The sequence below is a fragment of the Phyllopteryx taeniolatus genome, chromosome 7, assembly GCF_024500385.1.
Source record: "Phyllopteryx taeniolatus isolate TA_2022b chromosome 7, UOR_Ptae_1.2, whole genome shotgun sequence".
NCBI lineage: Eukaryota > Metazoa > Chordata > Actinopteri > Syngnathiformes > Syngnathidae > Phyllopteryx > Phyllopteryx taeniolatus.
In genome coordinates, this window is record NC_084508.1 from 11,793,886 (window position 1) to 11,819,634 (window position 25,749).

Sequence of the window (25,749 nt, forward strand, 5' to 3'; positions counted from 1 at the left end):
CAATTCTTAGCATTTGTAGTAATTCAAAATAATTTGGCAGTGGAGGATATCAAATGAAATTATTGTATATATGGCTTTTACTGGTGGCAGGGTGGTAGACTGGTTAGCTCATCTGCTTCACAGTTCTGAGGACCGGGGTTCAAATCCCGGCCCTGCCTGTGTGGCGTTTGCTTGTTCTCCCCGTGCCTGCGTGGGTTTTCTCTGGGCACTCCGCTTTCCTCTCACATCCCCAAAACATGCATGGTAGGTTGATTGAAGACTCGAAATTGCCCTTAGGTGTGAATGTGTGTGCGAACAGTTGTTTGTTTCTATGTGCCCCGCGTTTGGCTGGCGTTTGGCTGGCGACCGGTTCTTGCCCGAAGATTGCTGGGATGGGCTCCGGCACGCCCGCGATCCTCACGAGGATAAGCGGAACGGAAGATGGATGAATGAATGAAAGGCTTTTACTACTTTCATGCTTTGTTATACCTTAAGCACAGTCTATATGTTGTTTAGACAATGCATTAGCACATTCTTAACATTAGTCATTTTTTTTTTGTACAATTAGATCTCTGTTATTATATATACATATACGCATACACTGTATATATACAAACACATGCACACTCACACACACACACACACACACACACACACATATATATATATATATATATATATATATATATAAAATATCATTTTTTTAACTGCTGTCTATCTGTAAGAATGTTGAGGAAGGCCAGAACATGCGAGCATCATGTTCTACATGTGCTTTCCTGTCTCGTCTTCCTGAGTGACGAGTGCCATTAGCGCCGGGTTCACCGCGAAGGTATTCCAGTGTTCCTTATCCGCATAGGAAGGAGGAGGCCGCGACCTTGAGATTCCCTCTGACACTTCATCTGCCTGCCCTTCATCAGTCAGCCTGACAAAATGTCTTCAACTTTGTCCGTTTACACTTACCGCATCTGACTAAGTAACAAAAGGTGCGTCCCCACCCCGAAGCCTGGACTGAATGACGGGCTCTGAATAATGTATTCCATCTGGGGCAGGTGCACATTGCCGGGGCACCGAGCCCCTTAGATCACACCAGGCCCCGCCATGAAACTTTCATGGCTACAGTATATGTGGATGACAGTTCGATCCCACAGACTGCAAAATGGTGATTTAAAGCTATTCTCATGGTAAGGTTGCCCCGTTTTATACTGTACTGTATACTGTACACTTGAAATGAACCCCCGTTCATCACGAAGGGTATGTTCCAGCATATAGAGCATATAAAAAACATTTCCCACATGCTTTAAACATATTAAACTCCTTAAAACACACCTTTTAAATACATTGTATATGCTATTGTGGTGTCTGTGTGTCATGTGACGTCGCAAGTCTGCTTTTGAGTATCTGGGCGTGAACCACAATGAGTGTGCTCATTGTGGTTTACTCTTCTCCGTTCAATAAACGGCTGAAAAGTGCATCGGGGACCGTGCAAAACTACCACAAACTAACAGGGTAGAATGCAATACTTGGGATACACAAGATTTAAAAAAAATAAAATGAAAACCATTGATGTACAGTAGATTTTGATTTATAGAAAACGAAATCTAACCAATAATGAAGGTTCCTAACTTGTCCAATCATTGTTGATAATTATTGTGAGAAATCATTAACATTATCAGTGTCTTCATATAGCATAACATATAAGTAAAGGTAATTTGAGCAAATTTGTTATTTCAGAAGTGAGTATCAATCTGGTAAACCTAAACATTAATCGATACCGAAAGAGTTGCAAAAAGGTTGGTGATCCCTGATTTAAAGGAACATCTGGACCCAAAAAAAGAAGTTAATTACTACCGGAATGTTTTTTTTTTTTTTTTACAAGCTTTACTATGTGTTCTTGTTAGAAAGAAGACATCAATCTATGATAAAATGTTTTTATAATAAGCGTGTTATTTATTTTAATGAACATAGTGTTGTCACGGCGATGGAAAAGGCACCAATAGCCAGGAATGACCTACAGTAAAATATCTGTACAAACAATGAAAAAGTCTTTCATTAACAAAGTGGGGCCAAAGGTGTCCTATAGGTAGCTACTGTATAAGCAATATGATCTCGTGAGGATTTTCTCAGAACAACAAGAGGTTCACTTTGAAACCGTGTACCGAGAGCATAAAGTGAATCTTTGATTCTCTGGAGTGACCACAACCTTTTTTTGGGGGGGATGCAGCTTATTTATACAACACATTACTCCTTATGGCAGCCGATGAGACGGCCCTGCAATATGGGCCAAGCCTCGTTTGCGCTCCTCCTGCTGGAACTAATGTGTTGGCAAAGTGCTCCAGTATACTCCTGCGAATGTGTTCTGCGAACGTGTGTCTTCACACCTCTCAGTCATGGAAGTCCAATACCGCGCTTATATCGCCGGAGGCGCAATGATGTGTTTCATCTTCTTGAGAGTTTCGTCTTTTAGAAACCATTCACATCACGTCATTCACGTCACTCAGATGCAGCAAGAACCCTTTTTTTGCGAACACGGTGTTGATATCTGGTACTTGACTGCGCGGTTCACGCCGCTCCACATTGTTGTGTTCGCAGCCTCGACAGCGGCGTTCCGCACACCGCAGGGACATGGCCGAGTGCCACGGAGGCTCTTTGGCTCCGAGCTGGAGAGCTGTACAACGCACATTTACAACCCATCCGCTGTGTCTATGATCTTCATACTGTAAAATCTTGTTTATCCCCGCGCCCTCAACTTAATCTCGTAGGGATGATTCTTCACCAGTTGTGTACATTTTGTTGGTGCCATTGCAATGCCTCGTAGAGGAAGAATGTTGTCATGTTGTAAAGTGTTTTTGTAGCGGAATACTGTTGACATGTTGTAAACTTACACATTTTTTTGTTTTGTTTTGCAGGTTAGCTTTATACGTGTATGAGTATTTGCTGCATGTCGGCGCACAGAAATCAGCACAGACCTTCCTGTCAGAGGTAAGACTTCACTCTCACGTCTCGCATAATGTAAAGAGGGTGTCCATGGATCCTTCAAGTCTTTCATTAGATTTTTCCCAAATGAAGGCCTTGATTAACCTTGAAAATGACACCGAATTCCAATGCCATTATTGATACAGCTCATCGATACGATTCCTTATCGATTGTCTAATCGTTTCTCATTGGGTAAGGGATTGAAATAATACAAATGGGTTTATTTGCTCTAACTCTTAAATATCTTCCAGTATGCACTCACAATCTTTATTGTGTCCTTGGGGGCGCAAAGTAGGCAACTTACTTTTCAAAGCATGTCAAGAGACCAAAAAGCAAAATGCAGTTTTTGCGTACCTGACAAGATATCAGAGTGCCTTTCAAATTGTCCGGTTCCACTCTTATTGGTCCAGAGAAAATTTCATATTTGGGGTTTTAAGCCCAACTGATACAACATGTTTAAAACCTTGAGACTGGGAACACTCAAAGGAGAACTAAATTTCATCATTCCTGCAAGGGTATCGGCTCTCTTTTAATCCAACAGGTCAATGTTTTTTTCACTGGATAGGTTTCCCAATAGGTGACACTTTAGGTACTAACATTTAAGGTCCTCCTTTTGCATTCAACTTGATCCAAAAGTCATTACATACAGACTTAAAATGAATCATTCTCAAAACTTTATTTTTCTCCTTCTCGCTCTTCTCTTATTCTTACACCTGAATTAGATGCTTTAAGCAGCCTCACCAGTGGGCGACTTCTGGTCAAAGGGCTGTTTTGTTTCTTTTTAAAAAAAAAATTAAAAACAGGTATCGATAAGCAGAATCATCTGGCAAGCAAACAAATGATTCCTGGAATCACATTAGTGGGAACCGGTTCTCAAAAAGATTGGGTTTTCCATTCCCATCCTTATTGAATACTGTAATCCACCATTCAAAGGTCTCAAAAATTTCTTGTGGCCTTTAAACAGTCAAACATTTGGCTTCCTTTAAAACTGTACGTACCCTGAATAAAACAGTCCATGTGAAGACTAACGATAGCAAGTAATAAGGCATACATTAAAAAAAAAAAAAAAAAAAAAATGTACAAATGGGAAAAATTGTTTGGTACGCTGGGCTTTGTTTTCTTGCGCAGTGCTCCCTTGACTCCTCGTTAATTTCCGAAAATGTAAACAAGGCATCAGTTCAGCTCCTTGATATGATTACCCGCCCTTCATTATTAGTCCCAATTTGTAATAAACACTGTGTAATTAGATCACTTTGACGCCGTGTAAGCATGGGTTGTCGCTCGCTTTGTGCTCCAACATTTAAGAAACTCAGCCAGCCTCCTCCCACCGTCAAGTTAAATGCAACGTGCGCTATTTGGAAAGCGTTCCAAAGCAAAGTCGCTGTTTGTCTGCTGGACTGATATTTGGACCTTGAACTGTCAAAGATCTATAACCTAATGTATTGCAACCTCCTCCCTAGTGGAAATTCTGGCTTCCTGCTAATGATTCCACCTGCAGGCCGTCATTCATATAACAGCTTTATTTTGCAGCACTTTTGTCTGTGTTTTGAAAAGTGCTCTTCAAATCAGCTTTCACTTACTTACATTACATTACTGCTTTAATTCAGCTCTTTTTTTTATTAACTCCCAAACCCCTTAATGCTACGAAAAAGTACTTAGAAAATTTGCACCTGTTTATAAAATTTGTAAAAACCATAACATGGAATTGGCAACCACCTGTAATTATTTTTTTTTTCTTAAAGTGCAACATCAACAGTTGTTCTTATTTTTTGGAAACGAAAGATGGAGACAAGTTCAATTGTAACAGTTGGAACAGTCTGAATTGTTATACTGTAAAAACACAAACAATAGCTTTTGTTATTGTTTTCGCTCCATCTGAAGAGACTGTGAAAGGATGTTTAAATGTCGCTGGAAGTTGTATTTGCACCCTGCTAGTTCTTTTCTTTTTGTTTCACATGAGTCAGCAAGTTTTATGTACTGGTAAAAGCATAGCGCTAGCCATGATTTCTGCTAAATAGAGGCTGAGCAGCATTGTTATTTTTTTTACCGGGTAGACGGACTAAAGTTATACTTCCTATCCAATGTACTTCTAGCTATTCTGGAAAAGTCGGCCTTGAAAATTTAGTTTTACGATTTTCTGAGACAGAGTCAATTTTTCCTCCTTCTAAATGTGTGCAGATGTGTTTTGCATGTCAAACTTGGCTGTAACTGTTTTACGCTGACCAACCAGAGGAGGGAAAAATGCTGACGTTATTGTGGGCCAGCTAGCTGGTCCTGTGAGGCGAATTTGAAATTTGGTTGGTTAAAGAAACAGTCTCACTGCTAATATAGTGTGTTACATCGGCCGCCATGACTGATTGTGAAGGCCCTGAGCAAATTAGGTCGACATGACAGCACTAAGAGGCTAAAATCTGATTGGACAAATAATCTAATCCATATACATGCACTGGAAGCTGTGCAGCAAAGAGAAACGCTATAAGTAGAATAGATTCTTAAGAACAAATATCGGAATTTAGGTTGGAAATGCTGGTCAGTGCTTCGTATAGTGTTTATGTTAGCAGAGAAGACCTTGCTTTGTCCCCAAAATTTGAAAATGAATACAGTACATGTATCGTTACACCCCAAACAAAAAGGCAAGCTAGTGAATGAATCGCCCAGAAACCGAGAGTCCTTGTCGACTTTTAAGTCCGTTTGTCCCTAATGCGACACCCTCATTCGAACGTTTTATCTAGTTCACGCCAGCCCCTGCGCCACTTTGATGTAGACATCTGAAATGGTCCGCGTATTTGGATTACGCTGACAGTCGAGTGTACGTGTGAGTAAAAGCAGCAGCTTGACCTTTCACCGCTCCCCCTCTTGACGCAGTTGTAGCGGGAGCACATAAAGTGAGTGGAGTATTAGACAAATGGTTGTGAAAAGATACACTCTGTCAGCCATCTGTATTCATCAGTGTTCACTTACCAGGTTTACACTCCAGCTCTTCATGAATCACCAGAGAGAGCTGCTTTTATTTTCTCCCTCTTTTACTTTTCACTTGCTTTTGACTGTGATTCACCCTTCGCTGGGGATTCATTACTAAGGCGGATGTAGCTCAACACCAAACCAAACAGTATACTTCGATTTACCGATTGTTTGACCCGATGACAGTGTTTAGATCATGCATGTCTTCCGTAAAATCACATGGCTAAAAAAGACCATCGATCCCGGCACAGAGATAGAAGTAGTTATGAAGAAGGGATCAAAGTTAATGACAGTGAATGAGGGTGTTGGGTATTCCTGCTCTTCAACCTCCAAGCTGCTTTAAGATGTTTGCGCTGACTTGCGTCATGGTAGAATTAGCCAAGTAGATTTGGGGTGATTGGTCATAACTTCACTAAAAGTGATGGTGATGTTCGCATACAGATGTGTTCTATCGGTCCTCTACGTTCATTTTGTCATTTTTTTTTTTTTGTCCGTCTCTTGGATGCTTATGTATACTGACTGAATGTAGCAATACCACCGGAAGCCATTAAGATTCAAAGCGAAATGTCGTCAATAGAAACCACGAAATGTCATCAATAGTCAGCAAGCGTCATCTGAAGACCCTCTGCATGAGGCCAGTGACATTTACATTTACTTTCATACGTACTAGGAGCAGAAATAAGCCTTCAATCGACGACGGCCCCCTTCAGCAGTCCGACAGAGATGGCGTATCCCCTTAAAACAAAGGCATCACGTTGACTAGATTTTACAGATATTTTTGCCTTAGGTATCAGTGGCTGGTATTGGCAGCCTTCACGAGTACCTGATACTTTTAAATAAGACCGGTATTGGCCCGATACCGATACCTAGTACAATATCGGTGCTTGCCCACCCCTAATAATTACACGACATCGCCATTTCCCATTTTATCTTGCTGTCAGCCCCTCTCCACAGTTTGTGAATCCCTGCTGTATACAAAAACAATAAAAGTTCTGCTCAATTAGTCAAGGCCGAAAGACAACCAGTCAAAACAACTTGCATGCAAAAACAGAAGCTACATTTATTTCCCTACTGTTGGACACAGACTTACTAATTCAAATAACTGTAAGTAAAAAGCTAAAAATATTTCTTTTCTGTAGGCTTATGTGTGTTTAGGCAAACGACACCTTTGAGGACAGCAGGTTATATTTCTATTTTGTTCAGCCGCTCTGTGTAGCTCCCTACATGCCTCCATATCTATTATTCCCCATCTCCCACACGCACAGAGATGTTTAAAACGATAAGGGACCTTTGTCATTGCAGGTAGACTGAAGACACGCTCAGGCGCTAGGTTCCGTTTAATGAGAGCACTATCGCCCGGACTCTCAATTAACCTTTGGTCCTCCCACGGTGAGGTGCTCGCGTTTATAGTATGTGCACACTGTCCAAGAGTACTTGATTGGAGCAGAAGCACACATAAAACAGAAGAAGCAACTCAATAGTAAATGTGGTTGTGTGTGGCTACGCTATTAAGTAGGGTTTGGCCGAGGTCTGCAGGATTCTTGGTTTCTTCTATCACTGGTTGCAATTATGAACTGAGACTCTTCAAGCGTTTACGTCAAAGAAAAGACCCAATTTGTTTGGAATGAAATTGGACACAAGGTAATTCAGTTAGCTGTGGACAGTCAAATCAGTACATGCTCAGACACGCTTCATTCAAAGATTATTGTTTAAAAGTGATGCAAGAACCTTATTGATTTCTTAGGTCAAATGTCAGATCAGTGGGTGCATGTTCCTCAGTACTCCGCTTGGCAGTTTGCAAATAATCTTCCAAATTTCAGCAGATTGTTGCTCTTTGTAGAAGCCAAAAGCCTCTCGATCCACTCCCAAGATGCTTGAGAAAGCTGGGTCAAAGTTTAGGCTGACAAATTTAAACCAATTTTCCTGCTAATCAGTGTTGTCTCTGCAGAGAGGATGAATTATGTGGATTCACAGTATCGGAAGAAAATGCCTCTGCATTCATTCAAATGATCCCTCATGCCCCTTTCCACAAGCTGGGGTGGTAGGTTTTCCACATCAAATTATTAGTCACGGGAAGCTGCAAAAAAAAACAGGCCACAGTGAGTTTTTGTAAGGTCAGTCAGAATGAGACTACAATGGAGTAGAAAGAGCGCACGGTATTTCAGGTATTGGGATGCGGCTGTTGGCAACACTAAGGAGGCTATTATTCAAAGTGAGACTGAGGACAGCTAGAAAAGGGACTGCTGCAGGAAAAGTTGCGGCTGGAGCAATGAGCGCTAAGGGTGTTATTCAAGAGGAGACTAGGGCAGAAAATTGATCTCTGCAGCAAAGTGGAGACTGGAGACTGCTACAGCAAACTGGAGACAGTGGAGTGCAATACCGCAGTGTCCAGAGTTGAGTGTGTCATTCAAGAGGAGAATGAGGGCAGAAAAAACGGACTGCTGCAGCAAAGTGGAGACAATGGAGCGTAGTACAACAGTGTCCAGAGGGTAGAAAATGGACCGCTGCAGCAAAGTGGAGACTGTGGAGTATAACACCGCAGTGTCCTGCGCTAAGTGTGTCATTCGAGAAGAGACTGAGGGCAGAAAAACGGACCGCTGCAGCAGCCAGACAGCCAGAATAGGGACTGCTGGAGGAAAGTGGGAGCTCTGGAGTATAACGCTGGAGCAACGAGAGTTAAGGGTGTTATTCAAGAGGAGACTGGGGCAGAAAATTGATCCCTGCAGCAAAGTGGAGACTGTAGACCGCTACAACAACGTGGAGACTGTGGAGTGCAATACTACAGTGTCCAGAGCTGAGTTTGTCATTCATAAAAAGACTGAGGGCAGAAAACAGATCGCTGTAGCAAAGTGGAGACTCTGGAGTACAATACCTTATCATTGATGAATCTGCTTGACCAATGAGCAGTGGTTTATGCCACCTGGTACCTGATAGTACTAGTTTTTCCAGTGAAAAGCATCACTAGCGAGTAGATTAGGTACCTTAAAGTGTGGAAAAGGGACTTGTGCTGGCTGTCACATTGCATGTGTAAGGCAGGTAGCAGGTCCGCTATCACATTCTGGATCTTATCAAGATGTCCAGGTAGCCGCTGGAGTTCTTGCTGAGAGCAGTGGAGAGCGACAGTCTCTCGGGAAAAAAAGCCAACATTTTTCTAAAGTTTGACTGATATAAAAGCAAACTGAACTAACACGCTTTATTTCTTGTCTGCCGCTCAGATCCGATGGGAGAAGAACATCACACTCGGGGAACCTCCGGGATTTTTACACTCGTGGTGGTGGTATGTATATATGGCAATCCTATCAAACTATGTTAACACACAATCCCACACACACGGCTCACATTACAACTGTACGAGCGCTCATCGTGATGAGCCAGAGGAATGTGTAGAGGTAGGTGGGAGGGAGGACAGTAATTGCAGGGAATGCTAAGTGCATCATCTCACATATGTTTAAGTGCTCCTTGCATCGTTGCCATTTACCACCTTCTTATGCTATTTGGTAAACACTTTCTTCACATGTTCAACACAGCATTGTCTATTACGTTAACGTTATGCGTAATTCCTCGCAGGCTTGCTCCTTCTATTCTGACACTTTTTTACAAATGCGCCAGGTCTGCTAATGCTTCATAAACAGCGGACAGTGTGTTCTGTTCTGTCTGTCTTGCTCGGGTCAGTGCACTTGCAGGCTGTTGTCCTCTGCAGAAATAAGCCACATTTCCAGCCAAGCGGTACAGTTCAGAGCAGTTTGCCACGATGCGGTGTAGCTATGTAATTATCATGCCAAGGCCATACATTGTCGTCTTCCAATGAATTCAACAAAGAAGAATGTTGTTCTTCCTATTCCATCCCTGTAGATTCTCCGTCAAATAATCAACAGACTGCAACGTGTTATCTAGCTCCAACCTTTAGCTACAATACTAATACTTTTTTGTTTCAAATGGTAAACTGCCTGTTATTCCTTGACTAATTGTATACATGTGACAATACAATAGTAGAATATATGTCTATCAAATTAAAACATGCAAAAACGTAAGACAAAAACACTACTTGTGTAACAGATTAAACGTGGATTGTTTGGTCATGCCTGCAACCGACTCTGCAGGCATTACCAATCAACCCACGTTTAATCCACCCGCTACATATGTATAGTCGCTGAAACATAAAGTGGGTCGAGCGTTTTCTTTAAATGACCACACCACACATCTTTCAGTGCAGAAAAGGGCTGCAAATCTTCAGCAATAATTTCTCCCACTCCACAGATTTTTTATTTTTTTTATGTTAATCTTAAACATGCGACTGGCGTGTTGTATCCGGAAACAAACACAGGACAAGCTTGGTCATAACGCTTCTGTTTCCTTAACTACAGGGCATGTTTTAAGCAATGCTTGTCGTCGTATTCAACGGCAAAACTGAAATGATTCCACACCGGATATGTGAATGAAAATGAGAGACATTTTTTTCTCTGAAGTGGTTTATCATGTCCGTGAGCTGCACTTTGACTTTGCACTGTACATTATTGGCTGTCTCTCAAAGATTACCCTGAGCAGTTAAGAACAATGTATTCCTCGCCAATCCATTCGGAGCACGGTCGGGCCAACAATGGTAAACCTGGTCAATACTCACTATTGAAAATCCTTACTTGTACTCTTTCTTCTTCTTCTTTGTATTTTTCTGGCGGTGTGGAGGCCCTGTGGCACCATGCTGCCTCTCACAGGTCAGTCTTGGTGCTATGACAGACTTTCGGCTAAGGGGGGAGACTTGCGATTGTCCGTGAGATATCATTGTTGGTGTGGTGTGCTGTGCTGGTTATGTAAGAGCAGTAAACACACATGCCAAATTTGTTCCTCGTCATGTCTGGGATCTCTCACATTGTTAAAATTGCTTTAAACATTATTTTCTGTGAATGAATCAAGAGACATAGTCAGAAGATGGCTTGTGTACAGTACTGCTTGGTGGAAACGGGTTGGCTTCAAAGGCAATGGAATCCCCCCAAATGCACTTCCCTGGTTTCTGACCACGAGCTCGAGAAATTCAAGTTTACACAAAAGTGGGGCTGTGATGAAAAGGGTGCACACAGAGGGGCAGAGAGATTGGAGTATACTGAATCCTCGGCATTGGTGGCACGGTGGCAGCGAGAGGCGGAATAAGAGATTTGACAGGAAGGTCGCTTTGTTTGTCATTCATGCTCTTCCCCAAAGCCCCCTGGCCCAGCTCCATATAAGAAATGTGCCACTTCATTCATTCATCCTCTTTGGGCCTCAGTGTGTGTGTGTGCGTTGTCATTGTGGACCGTGTTGACACGGCTCACGATGGTCTTAAAGATCCCAGCTTCTCTCAGCCAGACAGCGGTCGTGACAAAAGGCAAATGTACAGTGTGTTTGAATGTTGTGAGTGTAACAGAGTGTGAGAGAGGACCGAGAGTAGCATTCCCCAACCATCGGGCCGCGGACTAGTACCTGACTGTGGGCCATTTGGTACCGTGTCGCACAGTGAGACTGAACAAAAATATATTTGATTGATCATCAAAGTCTGAAAGAAGTTTTCTTCTGAAAATCAGCTGCATCCGCCTGTGCCTATGCAAGCATCTCACCCCGTTCGTTTGGTCACGTGATACGGAAGCAAAAAAAGGAAGCCCACAAGCTAGCAAAAATGAGTCGACCAAATGATTTGAGATCAGCACAGCTTTTTAGTAGAAGAAAAAGATTAAAAGGGTGCATTTCAGCTTGTCCCTTCGATCGTGAGGGAAGTTTCGTCTAATATCATGATTTTTATTGACCGTTTGCACCATTCATTCAGCATTCAAGAAATGGCTGAAAATGCATCAGCGACTGCCAGGCAGTCTCCTTGTTTTTCCATGTCACTCGAGCAGCCGCGTATCTGATGCTCTTCGTAAATTAGTTTGGCTTGTAAATTAACCGAGCAATGGGTTATAACTAAAAAAATGTGTAAGTCATGGTACCACTGTATGTATGTGTGTTACCACATTATAGTGGTACCTTGACTTCAGAGCTTGGAAATGAGGGAGTGAATCATTAAAAAGAAAAAAGCCACTTAATACCTTCATTCTATTTCCAACATCATATCCTTGTGAAGTTGGATTTCATGCAATGACTGACCAAAGCAAAAATATGGAGTAGACTGTACACACTGTAAGTAATATGCTTTGGGTAGCATTATCTCCTATTATCCCAAGATGGGACGGCTTGTCGAAGAGAAACAAGGCTCATAGTAATTACAACTACATTCAGCGTAACGGTGAGTTTTATGATCAATGTTTTGTTTATTTTGTGTCTTTGCCTGGCTGTCAAAATATTGTTTTACAGTAAAAGCGGTACAAGGTGCAAAAAAAAAACAGCTGATCTAGTGTGTGTGTTTGAGTGTGTCTGAGTGGAGAGTACGCTGATGATTAGCCGGGGAGGCCTGCGGTGTATACGACCTAGCTAAGGGCCGTCTGTCTGGGCTCTGCAGCACGTGGACACGAGGACTCTCGAGGGGGGGAGGTGAGATCCCGGGGTTGTCACGGGGGTCCACCCCTTGGACACCCCCCTCCCCCGCAAACCTCCCCCAAAACAAAAGCTCCAGATGGTAGGAAAGCCACCAACCTTCCACATCGCTCCCCCGCCCCCTCGCAACCTTTGTCTGGAGGCCTGTCCTTTGTTTGCGGAAGAGAGACCCCCGAATGGATTAACTCTTTGCATTTCAGCCTCTTTTGTGTTAAACAGCCAAATCTAAGACCCCGACCCCACTGTCACCCTCGCCCCACCCCCCAGCCGTCGCCTCCTCAGCACCTCACTAGGCTGTTCTTCGCTGTCTCTGTGGATGCATCCTATAGGATGCTGTGGGGGTGCTTTAGAATACGACTGAGGAAGGGACTGGAGAGGTGTTGGGGACTGAAGCTTTTTAGTGGGGGGTCACTCATCCACATCTGTTGTTATGGGTCGGGGGGGGTAAAGAAAAGCCTCAGTGAAGGCTGCAGGTGTTGATTGTGTCATTAGCTTCTTCTCTATTGTCCACTGCTAGTTGTCTCCTCTTTATCCCCAAATCGATTGCCTTAACCAGTTTTCACTGGATGGCCACTGAATTCTAAACCCCTCTGAGCGCACACACGTGCACGAGCACACACGCACAATCATCCCATCACAACAACAGTCATAGGAATCTCCAGGTGCCATCACTTTGTTGGAGTTCTTCTGATGTTGGGGAAGAAGAGGCCATTTTTGCTCTGAAACATTGTTAATGTCTAAAGATATTTTCTCCCCTCCTTTTTTTTATTATTTATGATTTTTTTTTGTATGTGTTATTATTATATTGTAAACATCTATGCTCTAGAACTGTTGGAGAATCAGCTCAAGTATAATAATCGTTTTCAAATTAATTCAGTGAATGTATGTTTGTGTCTGGTTTAAGCCATTACGCAAATATTAAGATTCATCAGATTCTGATGGTATGATAACCTGAAGCAAAAATATTCTGCTATCACGGTATTGCAATTACATCTCTAAAATGTTTTATTACAACAACAACTATTTTCCATTGAATGCAATTGATTTTATTTTTAAACATGTAGAACATTTTGTACATTAGAAAAGAAAAAAAAGAAACAATTGAATTTAAACTGTAAATAAAATCAAAATGTAGTAAAACAGTAAAAGTACTTATTTCTCTGAAAATGAGCAGCTACTTCTCCGCTTTGTGAAATAACGTCAGAGCGCAGAGCTGAAACGAACTGATGTTAGCCATGCTAGTTAGCAAGTCTGTAATATTGATTTCACCAATTGGAGACACTCTGGCTGTCGTAGTTGGTTGCATAGTTAATTTTATAGTGATATATTAACTTTATCATCAATTTGTCGAAGAGTGATGGGTGGTCACATCACTTGACGAGGGATGGACATTTGAGTAAAATTACTTGATCGACTATAAGGAAATTTCACAATGAATTTGTTACTCGTGATGTTTAAAATTAGGACTCAGTGCAATGGGAAAATCGTTTTCCAAATGTTGTGAACTCCTGTTTCCATGCCAGTGTCATATTAGGCAGATGTAGCCCAATCACTGCACTTTTTTTCCCCAGTACTTAAATGGGTCTGAGATTTTTTTATTTATAGTAGAAATGTCATTTTTTTTTAAGAACCCAGGGGTTAGCACCTTTGCCTCACAGTTCTGATGTTCTGGGTTTGATTCTGAAGTTTGCATGTTCTCCCCGTGCTTGTGTGGGTTTTCTCTGAATACTCCGGCTTCCTCCCACCATTCCAAAACATGCAAGCTCGAGTGCGCTGCGATTGGCTGGCCACCAGTGCCGGGTGTACCTGCCTCTTGGCCAAAGTCAGCTTGGTTAGGCTCCACCTCACCCACAATCCTAATGAGGACAAGCGCTATAGAAAGGGATTGATGCAACTAAAACACTCTACCTTTTGATCACAAGGGACAGTTATTTTTCCCTCTCTTCTGAGACTGAACCGCCGCCATTATCCTCCCCCCATATTAACTACAGATGTGAAGGATTAGCAGAATGTTACGTTGTTAAGCTTGCTTGTGACATCTGTCGCATAGGAACTTCAAACATGTATGGAACTGTGTCACAGTGATGAGTAGCATCCATGGTGTTTATCTTTCAACACGAAAATGAGAGCTACTTTCATGAGAGCTGCTAATAACATTAGACTTGAATGGCCACCAGAATAAAAGAAAATGGGGTAATATATGACCATACCTGTGTAATTTAAACATTGAATTTCTATTTCTCTTTCTGTCTGATTTTGTCAGCTGTCTGCTAGCTAGGAGCTAGCCAAAGTGGCAGACAGGATTATGGTGCAGACCTGCCAAGCTGTGTGCGTCTGGCTTTGTTTACGTTCCTTATCTTAGCGGCAAAGCTCCATTGTAACCGCTGGCTTTGTCAGACCGCAGTTAATTGCAAATAATTATCGTGATGGCATTTAATTTCAGTAATTGTCTTCTTCTGGACGTCTGGATTCTAATCCGTCTTTCTGCTCTTTTTCCGACATGTTGGTGTTACGTTGTCTTTTTTTTTTTTTTTAGCCTTGTTGCTACTTTGAATGAAGAAATGAAAGACTATACGTTAATGTCTGCATCTCCTTGAAAAGAGAGTGGAAATGCCCCCCCCCCAAGCAGCTCAAATAACATCGCTTTACCAGCTTTAATACCGAAATCAGATGGCAAAGATTGGTTAATTAGATTCGAAAGATTAGATAATACCGTTACAAGCGTGCGTGATTCCTTATCAAATAATTTATGGTATTTAACGACAATTGTTGATGTAACAGATAATCTTGATCTGTGCGAAGAAAGTAAAATAGGCCTCACGCATGTTTGCAGGGTATTGCATGAGACCACCGAGCGACTGAACTGGACTATCATGAAAAATCACACCTGCAGACCTTGCGATTGACCTTCGCACACATAACTCACTCGCTCCAATGGAAAAACGACATTATCGGCAAGCAACATTTTAAGGTGCCGCATATACTATTTTATTGTTTTTATTGAATTACAAACAACACGGGGTGATTGTCAAGGAAGAGCAGATTGGCCCTGATAAGTGGTACGTACATAAGATGGATGGATGGATGGGTAAAGAGAGGAAATGGGTGAGAAATAAAGGAAAGAGAATATTTGAGGGGCTCTTGGTTCCATTCATTGACTGCACTTGTCGTTTCAGTGACAGAGACTCCCCACACTTTGCTTTTGAGCCACAGGTTCATATGAAATTCTAAGTATAGTTAAGTATTATTGTAAAACACGATATATTTATACCTGTATCTATATACTGTATCTATAACAATACATCTGCGATGTTGTGACACTGCTCATGTGCAATTCAAATTTCAAATCACAGCAAAACTAGTGGCTGATGGTCAGGCACTAATGAAAACTAGTTACAGAGCACACAGCACACTGCGTGATATTCAGTAGCATTGCCACTTGGTGTGCGGCGGGCCTAATGTATAGTAAAGGACTGCAGGATATTGGAAAAAATTATATTGGGATTTTTTTTTTTAACCTTGCGATATATATATTGCAATGTGAAATAATACAGGATCAGTGTTGGTAAAGTTCATTTCCTACATGAACTACTTCTTATTCTTATATTACAAGATAAATTCCATATTATCACAGTGTGATGGTATAGTATTTTAACTAAAGTATTCTGATACATACAGTATAATAATTTTCCTCGTAATCCATTTTTTTTTTTTTTACAATTATGTACTGTATTACAAAAGAACACATTCACTCCCATTTACGCAATGTCCCTGAACAGACCTCGAGCACACATCCAGCTGCAACGTCCCAGTTTCATTCGGAAGAGCGAAAAAGGAAATGCAGCAGGTGTACAATCTTTGAATCTGTTGAGCATGTCCAAACAAGGCGGCACGGTGGACGACTGGTTAGAGTGTCTGCCTCACAGTTCTGAGGACCGGGGTTCAATCCCCGGCCCCGCCGGTGTGGGGTTTGCATATTCTCCCCGTGCCTGCGTGGGTTTTCTCCGGGCACTCCGGTTTCCTCCCACATCCCAAAAAAGATGCATGGTAGGTTAATTGAAGACTCTAAATAGACCATCGGTGTGAATTTGAGTGTGAATGGTTGTTTGTCTTGTTGATTGGCTGCTGACCACTTCTCTACCAGAGTCAACTGGGATTGGCTTCAGATAACCTGTGACCCTCATGAAGACAGGCTCTATAGAAAATGGATGGAAGAGGGCAGTTAAGAACGTGACATGGTTACTTAAAAAATACAGTTGACAAAAGTTTAATCATGGCCAAAGCGTGACCCTGGAAACCAGAGGTCAGTGTCCCAGGTTGGAGAGTATTCGGACGTCTGAGGTTCCGCTGTAGCTAAAGAAATCTATCAAGTCGTTTCCTTTTAGGAACTCCTCTACCCAATCTTCTTCAAACCTGCTCCCTGAGATATTGTGGTTTTCTACAGAATCCAACAGACAACTTTATTCTTGTGTCCTTCAAACATACAGAGAAGGATGTATTAAAGTCAACAAATAATACCAGGAGAATGAAAGTTGATCCAGTGTCAGATTATACAGAAAGACTGACAATGAGATTCCTCAGGTCAGCTGTTCAAATGGCAATATGTATCAGAGACTTCAGAGGCCAGATCACCCTGCACCTTAAAGCCCCCGCAATGTATGTACCTGTAGTATTTATTTATTTTTTTGTAACAAACTTCAACCTCCGCATCTCCTTTCATTTCCCTTGAGAGCTGATTGGATTTGCGATGGTCGTGGCTCCCTCGTCGCTCCGGCGCAGCAGCAATCTCTTTAACACTGACACAGAGCTATGATAATGTACACTGACTTTATTGTCAAGTGGGATACACAGACACACACACACACACACAAATACATATTCACACACAGCATATGTGCTCATCAAGCTCTTTGTCTTAGAGGGCATCCGTGTGCTTGCAAACCGCCTCAGGGCACCAACTCTGTCGTTTCATCTATAAATACTCTTAACACTTCTATTTTAGTTCACATTTTCACAAGTCTGAGAGGTTGGTGCGAAAGGTTGAAAGTGATCTTTTTTTTAAGTGCATTTTATTTTCGGACTTTGATTTTGGAAACCTTTTTGTTCAAATTGCCCTCCAATAACATCATCAAAATGAATCGAAAGAAGCAGTGTTCAGAAATACAGTGGAATGTTTGAGGTCGACTATAATCTCTTCTGGGACGCTGCTTGGACTTCGATTTGTTCATATTTAAGAAATAACCCATTCCAGAGGCAAATTGTCGCCATCCTAAAACATTATCTGCACAGGCAAAATGTTAAAAAGGACATAAAATGGAAAATTTTGTTTTGCAAATTGACACATTGCAAAAAGTATTTCTTGGGGATGCTGGAATAAATGAATGGCATTTCCAGTCATGTCAATGGGGAAAGATGATTTGAAATATGAGTGTTTTGATTTACGAGCGTGGTCTAAGAACCAATTAAACTCGCATCTCAAGGCCCCACTGTACTCGATTGCTTGATGAAGTTGTTGACAGAGCAGAGGTGTGCCACATACACAAAGTGTAGTGCATGAAGTGCTGCTTCTGTGATTGAAAATAGTTTTATTGTCTTGATTGTCTACTCTGGGCTCTGTAGAAGCCTTTTGCTGGCTTGTTCGATCTTCATATCATATTTATTTGGAACTATTTTTCAGTAACACAACCACTTTTCACACCTCAAGAGTTGAACATTGAAAATCAATTGGACAAGAATGTGACTGACTTACCAGGTACTTGATCTCGGCGTAGTCATTATGGAACCGTTTAGAGCAGGACCCCTCCTGGCCTCCTGAGACATGGGATTGATGCTAATGAACTAATATCGCAACGGCTGATTGGACACTAAGTAACACGATTGCAGGTGATTGGTCGATATTGTGGGTTGTAAGGGCAGGCAAGGTGGGACTTTTGGTCACCCCTTTCTACTTCCTGCCGGGGGAGTTCTTCCTTTTTAAATCTTGAGTCTATTTTTTTAATTTACCGGTAGTAGGAACAACAATTACATTTATAAATTATTATTATTATGTTTTATTCCTTCAATGCAACAATTTTTGACAGTCCTTGTCTTCATTAGGGTCAACGTTGAGCTGGAGCCTATCCCACTTGACTTTGGGCAAGAGGCAGGGTACATCCTGGACTGGTTGCCAGCCAATCGCAGGGCACCTATAGACAAACATGCATTCACACTCACAGTCACACCTATGGGCAATTCAGTCTTCAATTAACCTAAGAAACATGCTTTTGGAATGTGGGAGGAAAGCGGAGTACCCGAAGTAAACCCAGGCACACATGGGGAGAACATGCAAACCGCACACAAGAAGCCCAAAGCCAAGATTGAAACTGGAACCTCAGAACTGTGAGGTAGACGTGCTAACCACTAGGACATTATTCTTATTGGACAAACCCCAAATCCAATGAAGTTGGGATGTTGTGTAAAATGTAAATAAACACAATGATTTGTGTGTGATTTGAAGTCTTTTCAACCGATATTCAATTGAATATTGTACACTACAAAAGAAAAAGATATTTAGTAATGTTCAAACTGATCCAAAAAATTCTGTCATTTAGGATTTGATGAGTGCAGCATGTTCCCCAAAAAGCTGGGACAGGGTTCATTTTTACCACTGTCTTACATCACCTTTGCTATTAACAACTCAATAAGCGGTTGGGAACTGAGGACAGTAATTGTCAAAGATTTTTAGGTGGAATTTTTTACCATTATTGCTTGATATACAACTTCCGTTGCTCAGCAATCCAGAGTCTCCATTGTCCGATTTCACTTACATTTTAGTACTCGCCAAAACCGTGTACCGATACTTATCATATCGTCATGCCATTACAGGTTGCAATTGTGATGCAAATGTGTTTTATTTTAACCAATTATTGCTCAAAAGCTCGAAACTTGTCTTGAGCATGGCTTACATTTCACTCAAATATAACACTCTCTTGAGTATCAACTCGTCACTACTGACATGCCAACATCCAACCGCATGCTTTTCTAGCTGTCTTGCCACACGTTTCACTTTAATGTAGCCTTTAATGCAAGGCATTTCAGTTATGCGGTATCTGAACACTAGGGGGCACTATGTATAAGGAGTACATACAGGAGATAAGAGACAAAGAAGAAGTAAGATTCGAAGACGAACGTGTTCTGGTGGACATACCCATTGGGATGTCATGTTACATCTGTGTGTTAATGACAAAATACAGTTGGTAAGAAGTAATACAAGACTGCCTCTACCACAAGTTATAAAATAGGAAAACTGAAGTGATCCTTTATTACACCATTGCTTACTTCTCTTTGCTCGATATGCCACGCTGTGGCAGCTTCTTGATGGGATCGCGGCTGTCTCGGGGCCCGCTGCCCGAGCTGAGTCCATCATCCATTTTTCAGAGCATAATTTGCAGTCGGCGGTATAGGTGTGTGATATCGGATATCATTTTTTTTCGTACGAGTACAGACGTAGAGTTCAGCCCTACTACTTTAGTCAAAAATGAGTAATCATTTGAATTTGTGGTGTCATAAAATGTCAATTAACTGTTTGTCAATTGTTTGTAGAGTGGCTGTGCTTTGAAAAAAAAGCACAAGATGAGTGAATGTGTATGTGTTAACAGTGGTATTACATTAGCTTCGATCACAGTTATGAAATTCAATTAAATGCTATATCTAAGCCTTTTGTGTTCCCCGGTGTGCAGAGGAATTGTTTGTTATTTTCAGCTTTATGTCTTATCTTTGCCAATTGCCATTTTATTAAGCGTGTGATACAATATCTGCTGAGCCTCTTTAATACATTCTCCTTTTACTTCAGCTTGTGTCTGTTTGCATGAAGGGAACATGAAACTGTGATTGCACTTAATAAATAAGCCTAAGAAGATACAGACAAGCGCGTCCCAGTGCGGCAGATGATCGTCTTTTGTTTTAGCTGCTATATTAATCTCTGCTTTTTATGTGCACGTAACAAAAAGGTACATTGGAGCGTGAACCTGTCTCACTTTGTTTAGTTGTCAAAGTGGCACACAAAGAAAAAAAAAAAACACAAAGCCTCGATGAATCCCAGCTTTATTGTCGCGACACTTTCTAGTCATCTGTACACTTGTCTCTATTAGATGACATAAAACACATATGAGCATGTTTTGGATTGTTTAACACCCCTCTTTTCCTGTGTGTGTGCAGTGTATTCTGGGATCTGTACTGTGCCGCCCCGGACCGTAGGGAGACATGCGAACATTCCAGCGAGGCCAAGGCCTTCCACGATTATGTGAGTCAGCCAAAACACACCGCATTACCACCCGTCACTCACTAGAGTTGAGGGGGGTCGTTAGGTTCTGTGCGTTTCTGTGGTTGTGCTGCTGGTTTCTGTTTTTTTTTTTTTTTTTTTTTTTTTAGAAGTCTGCCTGTAGATAGATGTTTTAGAAAAATGCTGGGAATGCTGTGTGTTTTTATTTTATGGGAAAGCCTCAATACATCCATCTTTGAATAATGTGTTCCTGGCAGTCTATCACTTTTCACATGATTAGGTATCACTCTCTGTGGTTACCCAAAGTGCATATGGGACAAAATATGACAACAAGCCGCAATGCGAATGCGTCCTCCGGCTGCTATCTTGGAAACATATTTTACAGTATGCCTCAAGATTTCTCTTGGAATCGCAATGTTTATCATTATTCCTCTGACGAATTAATCCCCTTTTCGGGTGGTCTCCATGTGCCTGAAAGTCATCTATTTTAGCAAGAGTGTGTATCCTGCTGAAAAATTTGTTTTCCAACACAGTGCCCCAAAAATCATTCAGTGAAAAGTTAGAAAAGCGTTATCCCCCCCCCCCCCCCCCCCACACCAGTTTCAACAGTCAACATAAAATTTGGTGTACATGTGTATCATGACAGAATGCATGAAGAAGTCTAAAGGGTCCATGCCAGACATTGAATAGAAAGTCACCCTTTTCTGGCAAATCTTCACCCACTACAGATCAGGCTTTCACATATAACTGCAAAGTAAAAACTGTGACCCTTGTGCTCTTATTGGAAAACATATTACTTTTTTTTTTTTTAACTGAACCACAAACAGCATGGCACGATTGTTAAGTAAGAAGTGGTTTGCCCTGGATGCTGTAGCCATATAATAATAACACTAAGAGAGGAAAGGGGGGAAATAAATAAATTCTGTATTATACAATGTATTGTTACGGTTTGTCGCTTTGTACCCGGAAAAATCATTTTTACTGTACAAGCATTTTGACGACAAACTCTCCATGCTTTGCTATTTCATACAAAGGCAACGTGAAATTTGGTAGGTGTATCTATCATGAGTAGCTCCACCAAAAAGCCTCAAGAAGTAATGCCTGAAAAGAGACAGGAGGTCTGCAATTTAGTTTTGAAGTGGCTATTCATCGCCCCCTTCATTTGAGCCATTTTCAGGCTTTCTTCAAACAATAACTTGGGATTTTCTCTGATTGCTACCAAAATGCTATATTGCCCAAAAATTGAGTTTTCATCATAGCATGTGGTTAGAGCATGGCAGCAAAGTTTGAAAATGTTACTGGGCGAAATCTATATATCTTGGTGACCATGGCACTTTGTCTAAGTGGAGTTGCCGTACAACATCTGCTGCAGATTCAGTTCCGTATGCGTTTCGGGTAACCACAGTCTCTCAGATACTTTACCTCCGCACTTCCTCAAACACTGACCCCTGAACTCTCGGCTCTTGAGAGGAAACGTCGTCCCCTGATGAAAGGTCACGCCGCAGCCCGTATTATTTATTGGTCCACTAAAGGTCAACGCGCATAAAGCAGCTGGCTGATCACAGAAGCACATTAGCGCTCAGACACACACAACGCACACACACTTAAAGTACATTTAAAAAGCCTTGCTAGTGGTGGCTTCAGGGGCGCTGAAAGGTCGGGGTCTGAGGTCCCCTTGACCCTGTCATCTTCTGAAGAGTTGGGGTGGTCAATCAGTAACACCCACACACACATACACTGCATTTCCTTGGCAGCTCACTGATCAAATCAAATATGTGAATGTCTTTGTGGCGCAAGCTCATTGTATTACCCTGAAGACCCTCTCACTCTGTTCAAAAGGCATCTGCACTTTACTTTGATTGGATTGACACTCTATTATGTATAATAGAGACAACATGGACCTGAGATGCGTTAAAAGCAGGCATAATACATGTACTTATTCCAATAGAGTATGATTCCAATATGATCGACATTTCCTCAATTGACTTCGGGGCAAATTAACAATTCATTATTGAGCGATTTGTAATCTATGCAGTATACTATACTTATATAATGGGAAAGGAGAATCTGCTGTTTCCATGCCAGTTAAGAAAAATACTGCTCCCCGCAGGAGTCGTCAAAGTGGAAGTCGTGGATGTAGCTCATCCTCCCAACGCTGACGTCAAGGTGCTCTTCGTTCGACAGAGTGCATCAAAAGCACCTCGGCTGGTTGCAGTCAAGTAGCGTGCTCCGTTTTGCCTCAAGATGCGATTAGTCAACAATCAATTCCACAATTCAATCAATGGATTGTTGTGCCCAGCTGTAGTGTAAACCACATTTTGGATGACCTTAACCTGAATGATTTGTTTGAGGAAGTCAGTATTGTGTGTCACTGCGATTGGTCCCGCCTCTCTTCCAAAGTCAGTTGGGAAAGGTTTACCGGTGACCCTTATGAGGACAAATGCTAAAAAATATGGATAGATGGATAATAGTGTATCATATGGGTAGTAGTCTGCTACCTACATGCTTTTAATCATGTAACGCACATTGAGTTACATCGTGTACGAAATAAATACATTTGCTTTGCTTTGCTTAGTCTGATAGCATATATTATATATATAAATAGTATAGTATAGTATAGAATATTATTGTATAGTATAGAATTGTATAGCATATAAAAAACATAAACATATGAATGCTTACAAGTCACTGGGAAACTGCTATTTTTACCCTTCACGTTTCATTCCGGCGCTTTTAGGCCATTGGCAATCTAACTCTTGTATGACACTTGACAACCCAACATATTACATTTGTTGTTCATGTCATGCGTGTGTGTGTGTGCGTGTAGACGCCAGCTGACACATTTTTGTGTGCGTGTGCACGTGTTGGACCATCATAAGATTAATTACATGGTTAATTAAACCTAGTAGTTAATTAAATCTGACAACTGTGTCTAATTAATCTAAATGCCATATAATTTGCAACACCTTTCTGCATCGGAAGGCCAGCTGGATACCTGCACTTCAACGCTGAAACGACTGCCGGGTTGGCCGAACTTTAACGTCCACGGGGCTTAAAGATGTGTGTTTTAAAGCTGGCAGTGCATTAGAGCTGAAATGTGGACATGCGCCACGCTGCTCTAGGAATAAATGGGAGTCTTCACGAGTTCAAGGATGCAGGTGATGATGCTTGAGCTTTGACCTGACTGAAGTTGAGGAAGTGGGTTCAGGAGCAAGCCGACTGACCGAGTGGGCTGGACGAGTAAGCACTAGTTGTTGGCCTTCAGTTTGTTTGCACTGATCCGTCTCCGAGGTTAGAAAATTAGCCCGCACCTCGGTTCTGCACGTTAGGTTACTTTGTAGCAAATGCCTGAACCTTTAACTTAAAGTGTCAGTCCACAATGAAAGCTCCGGACGTTTTTCCGTGATGCCAGTTGACTTTAAAACGAAATTTCCCATTGAGGTGTTTGTAATATGTGTTGCGATTGACTGGCGACCAATTTGGGGTGTACCCCACCTCTCCAGAGTCAGATGGAAAAGGCTCCAGCTCACCCTACGGAGGACGAGCACTGTAGAAAATACATGAATGGATATATTTGTAATGATTTTGAGCAAAAACTCTTCAAACATGAGGAGAGGAAGAAATTGGATTCAATTAGGGATGATTTGCGTCGGCCATGCTCGGCAATACTTAGGGAAGAATCTATCTGTCTGTCCGTCCATCCGGCCGTCCACCCATCCATCCATCCATCCATCATTGGAGTTCTTCCATAGGGACAATACATTTACATTGTTATTTAGAAGAATGTCTAAATTAAAGTGTATGACTCAATGCAGCTGCATTGTTGGATGCTTATTGCGCGACTCTGTTCATCTACAAACAACACTAGTGATTAATTGCCTCGTCAAATGCAACCAGTGGGGCATAATTTTTCTTCACAAAATAATTCACACTCGCTAGATGTTTATTTGAAGGTAAGTAGTTTAAATGCATCACATTTGATAACCTGTCGCTCTTTTCACTCTGACGATACCGCTCAGCAAGCTGTTCGGTCATAGTGTTTCAGCCTGTGTGGTCTGTATGGCTTTGTAGACTTGGTTCAGTTTGTAGTCTTTTGTCTTGTCCTGATTGTCAGCCGTGCAAGCAAAATGTTTCCGCATCATTTTCCTTAACGAGCAAGCGCGAAAGCTTGTTGCCATTTTGAACATAAGCTTTGAGAACAAAGACTCCACCCACTACAGACTCGGCCTACTAGCTTAGCCAATACCGATCAGTGGAAAATGATGTGCCCTGATTTCCGATCATGTGACGAATCGGGACAACTCTAGAATCAATCACTAATGCAATGTAAAGCACAACACACGTAACGTTCTAAATTTTGATCGCAAGTGACAATCCTATAGCAGCAAGCTAGTCAGTGGGTAGCACAAGAAGCAAATGTAGTTTGCAGGCTGTTTGTAGCGAGCAGGCTGCTACATGTGATCGGATAATAATGTCCCTGGACTTGGTGCAGCAGCATGTGGCTCAAGGCCCAAGGTTATTCTTGTATGCCTTGCTCCACTCTTTAATAGTGTACAAAAGTACAGTAATCCCTTGTTTTATCATAGGGGTTTGGTTCCAGACCACCCCTGCAATAGGTGAAATCCACAAAGTAGCGACCACATATAGGAGGCTGTATGAACCTTCCCCATGCTCCTATTAACCTCTAATGTACTCTTATAAGCACTTTCTATACTCTTAAACACATTTTAAACTCTTAAACATACAGTAGTACTGTACACTATGTACATTTTATACCTTGTAATATGTGTTTTAATTATATATATATCCATCCATCCATCCATTTTCAACACCGCTTATCCTGGTTAGGGTCGTGGGACGCTGGAGCCTATCCCAGCTGACTTCGGGCGAAAGGCAGACTACACCCTGAACTAGTCGCCAGTCAGTCACAGGGCACATATAGACACGGACAACCATTCGCACTCACATTCACACCGTCACTGAGTGGGAACTGAACCCACCAAAGTCAGGCGAGTGTACACCATCAGTGACTATATATATATATATATATATTAATGTTTTAAGAGAGGAAGCAT

General features: G+C 41.7%; 1 protein-coding gene across 3 annotated transcripts in view; it reads left to right on the plus strand.

Annotated features, from left to right (window-relative positions):
- The window catches only part of ssbp4 (single stranded DNA binding protein 4), a 120,516-nt gene that overhangs the window by 13,862 nt on the left and 80,905 nt on the right, over positions 1–25,749 (plus strand). For all 3 annotated transcript variants that reach the window (XM_061780624.1, XM_061780623.1, XM_061780625.1), the window contains exons 2-4: positions 2,886–2,958; positions 9,129–9,190; positions 20,611–20,695. In XM_061780624.1, the coding sequence (XP_061636608.1) occupies positions 2,886–2,958; positions 9,129–9,190; positions 20,611–20,695 (220 nt within the window). The remainder of the gene's footprint in view (positions 1–2,885; positions 2,959–9,128; positions 9,191–20,610; positions 20,696–25,749) is intronic.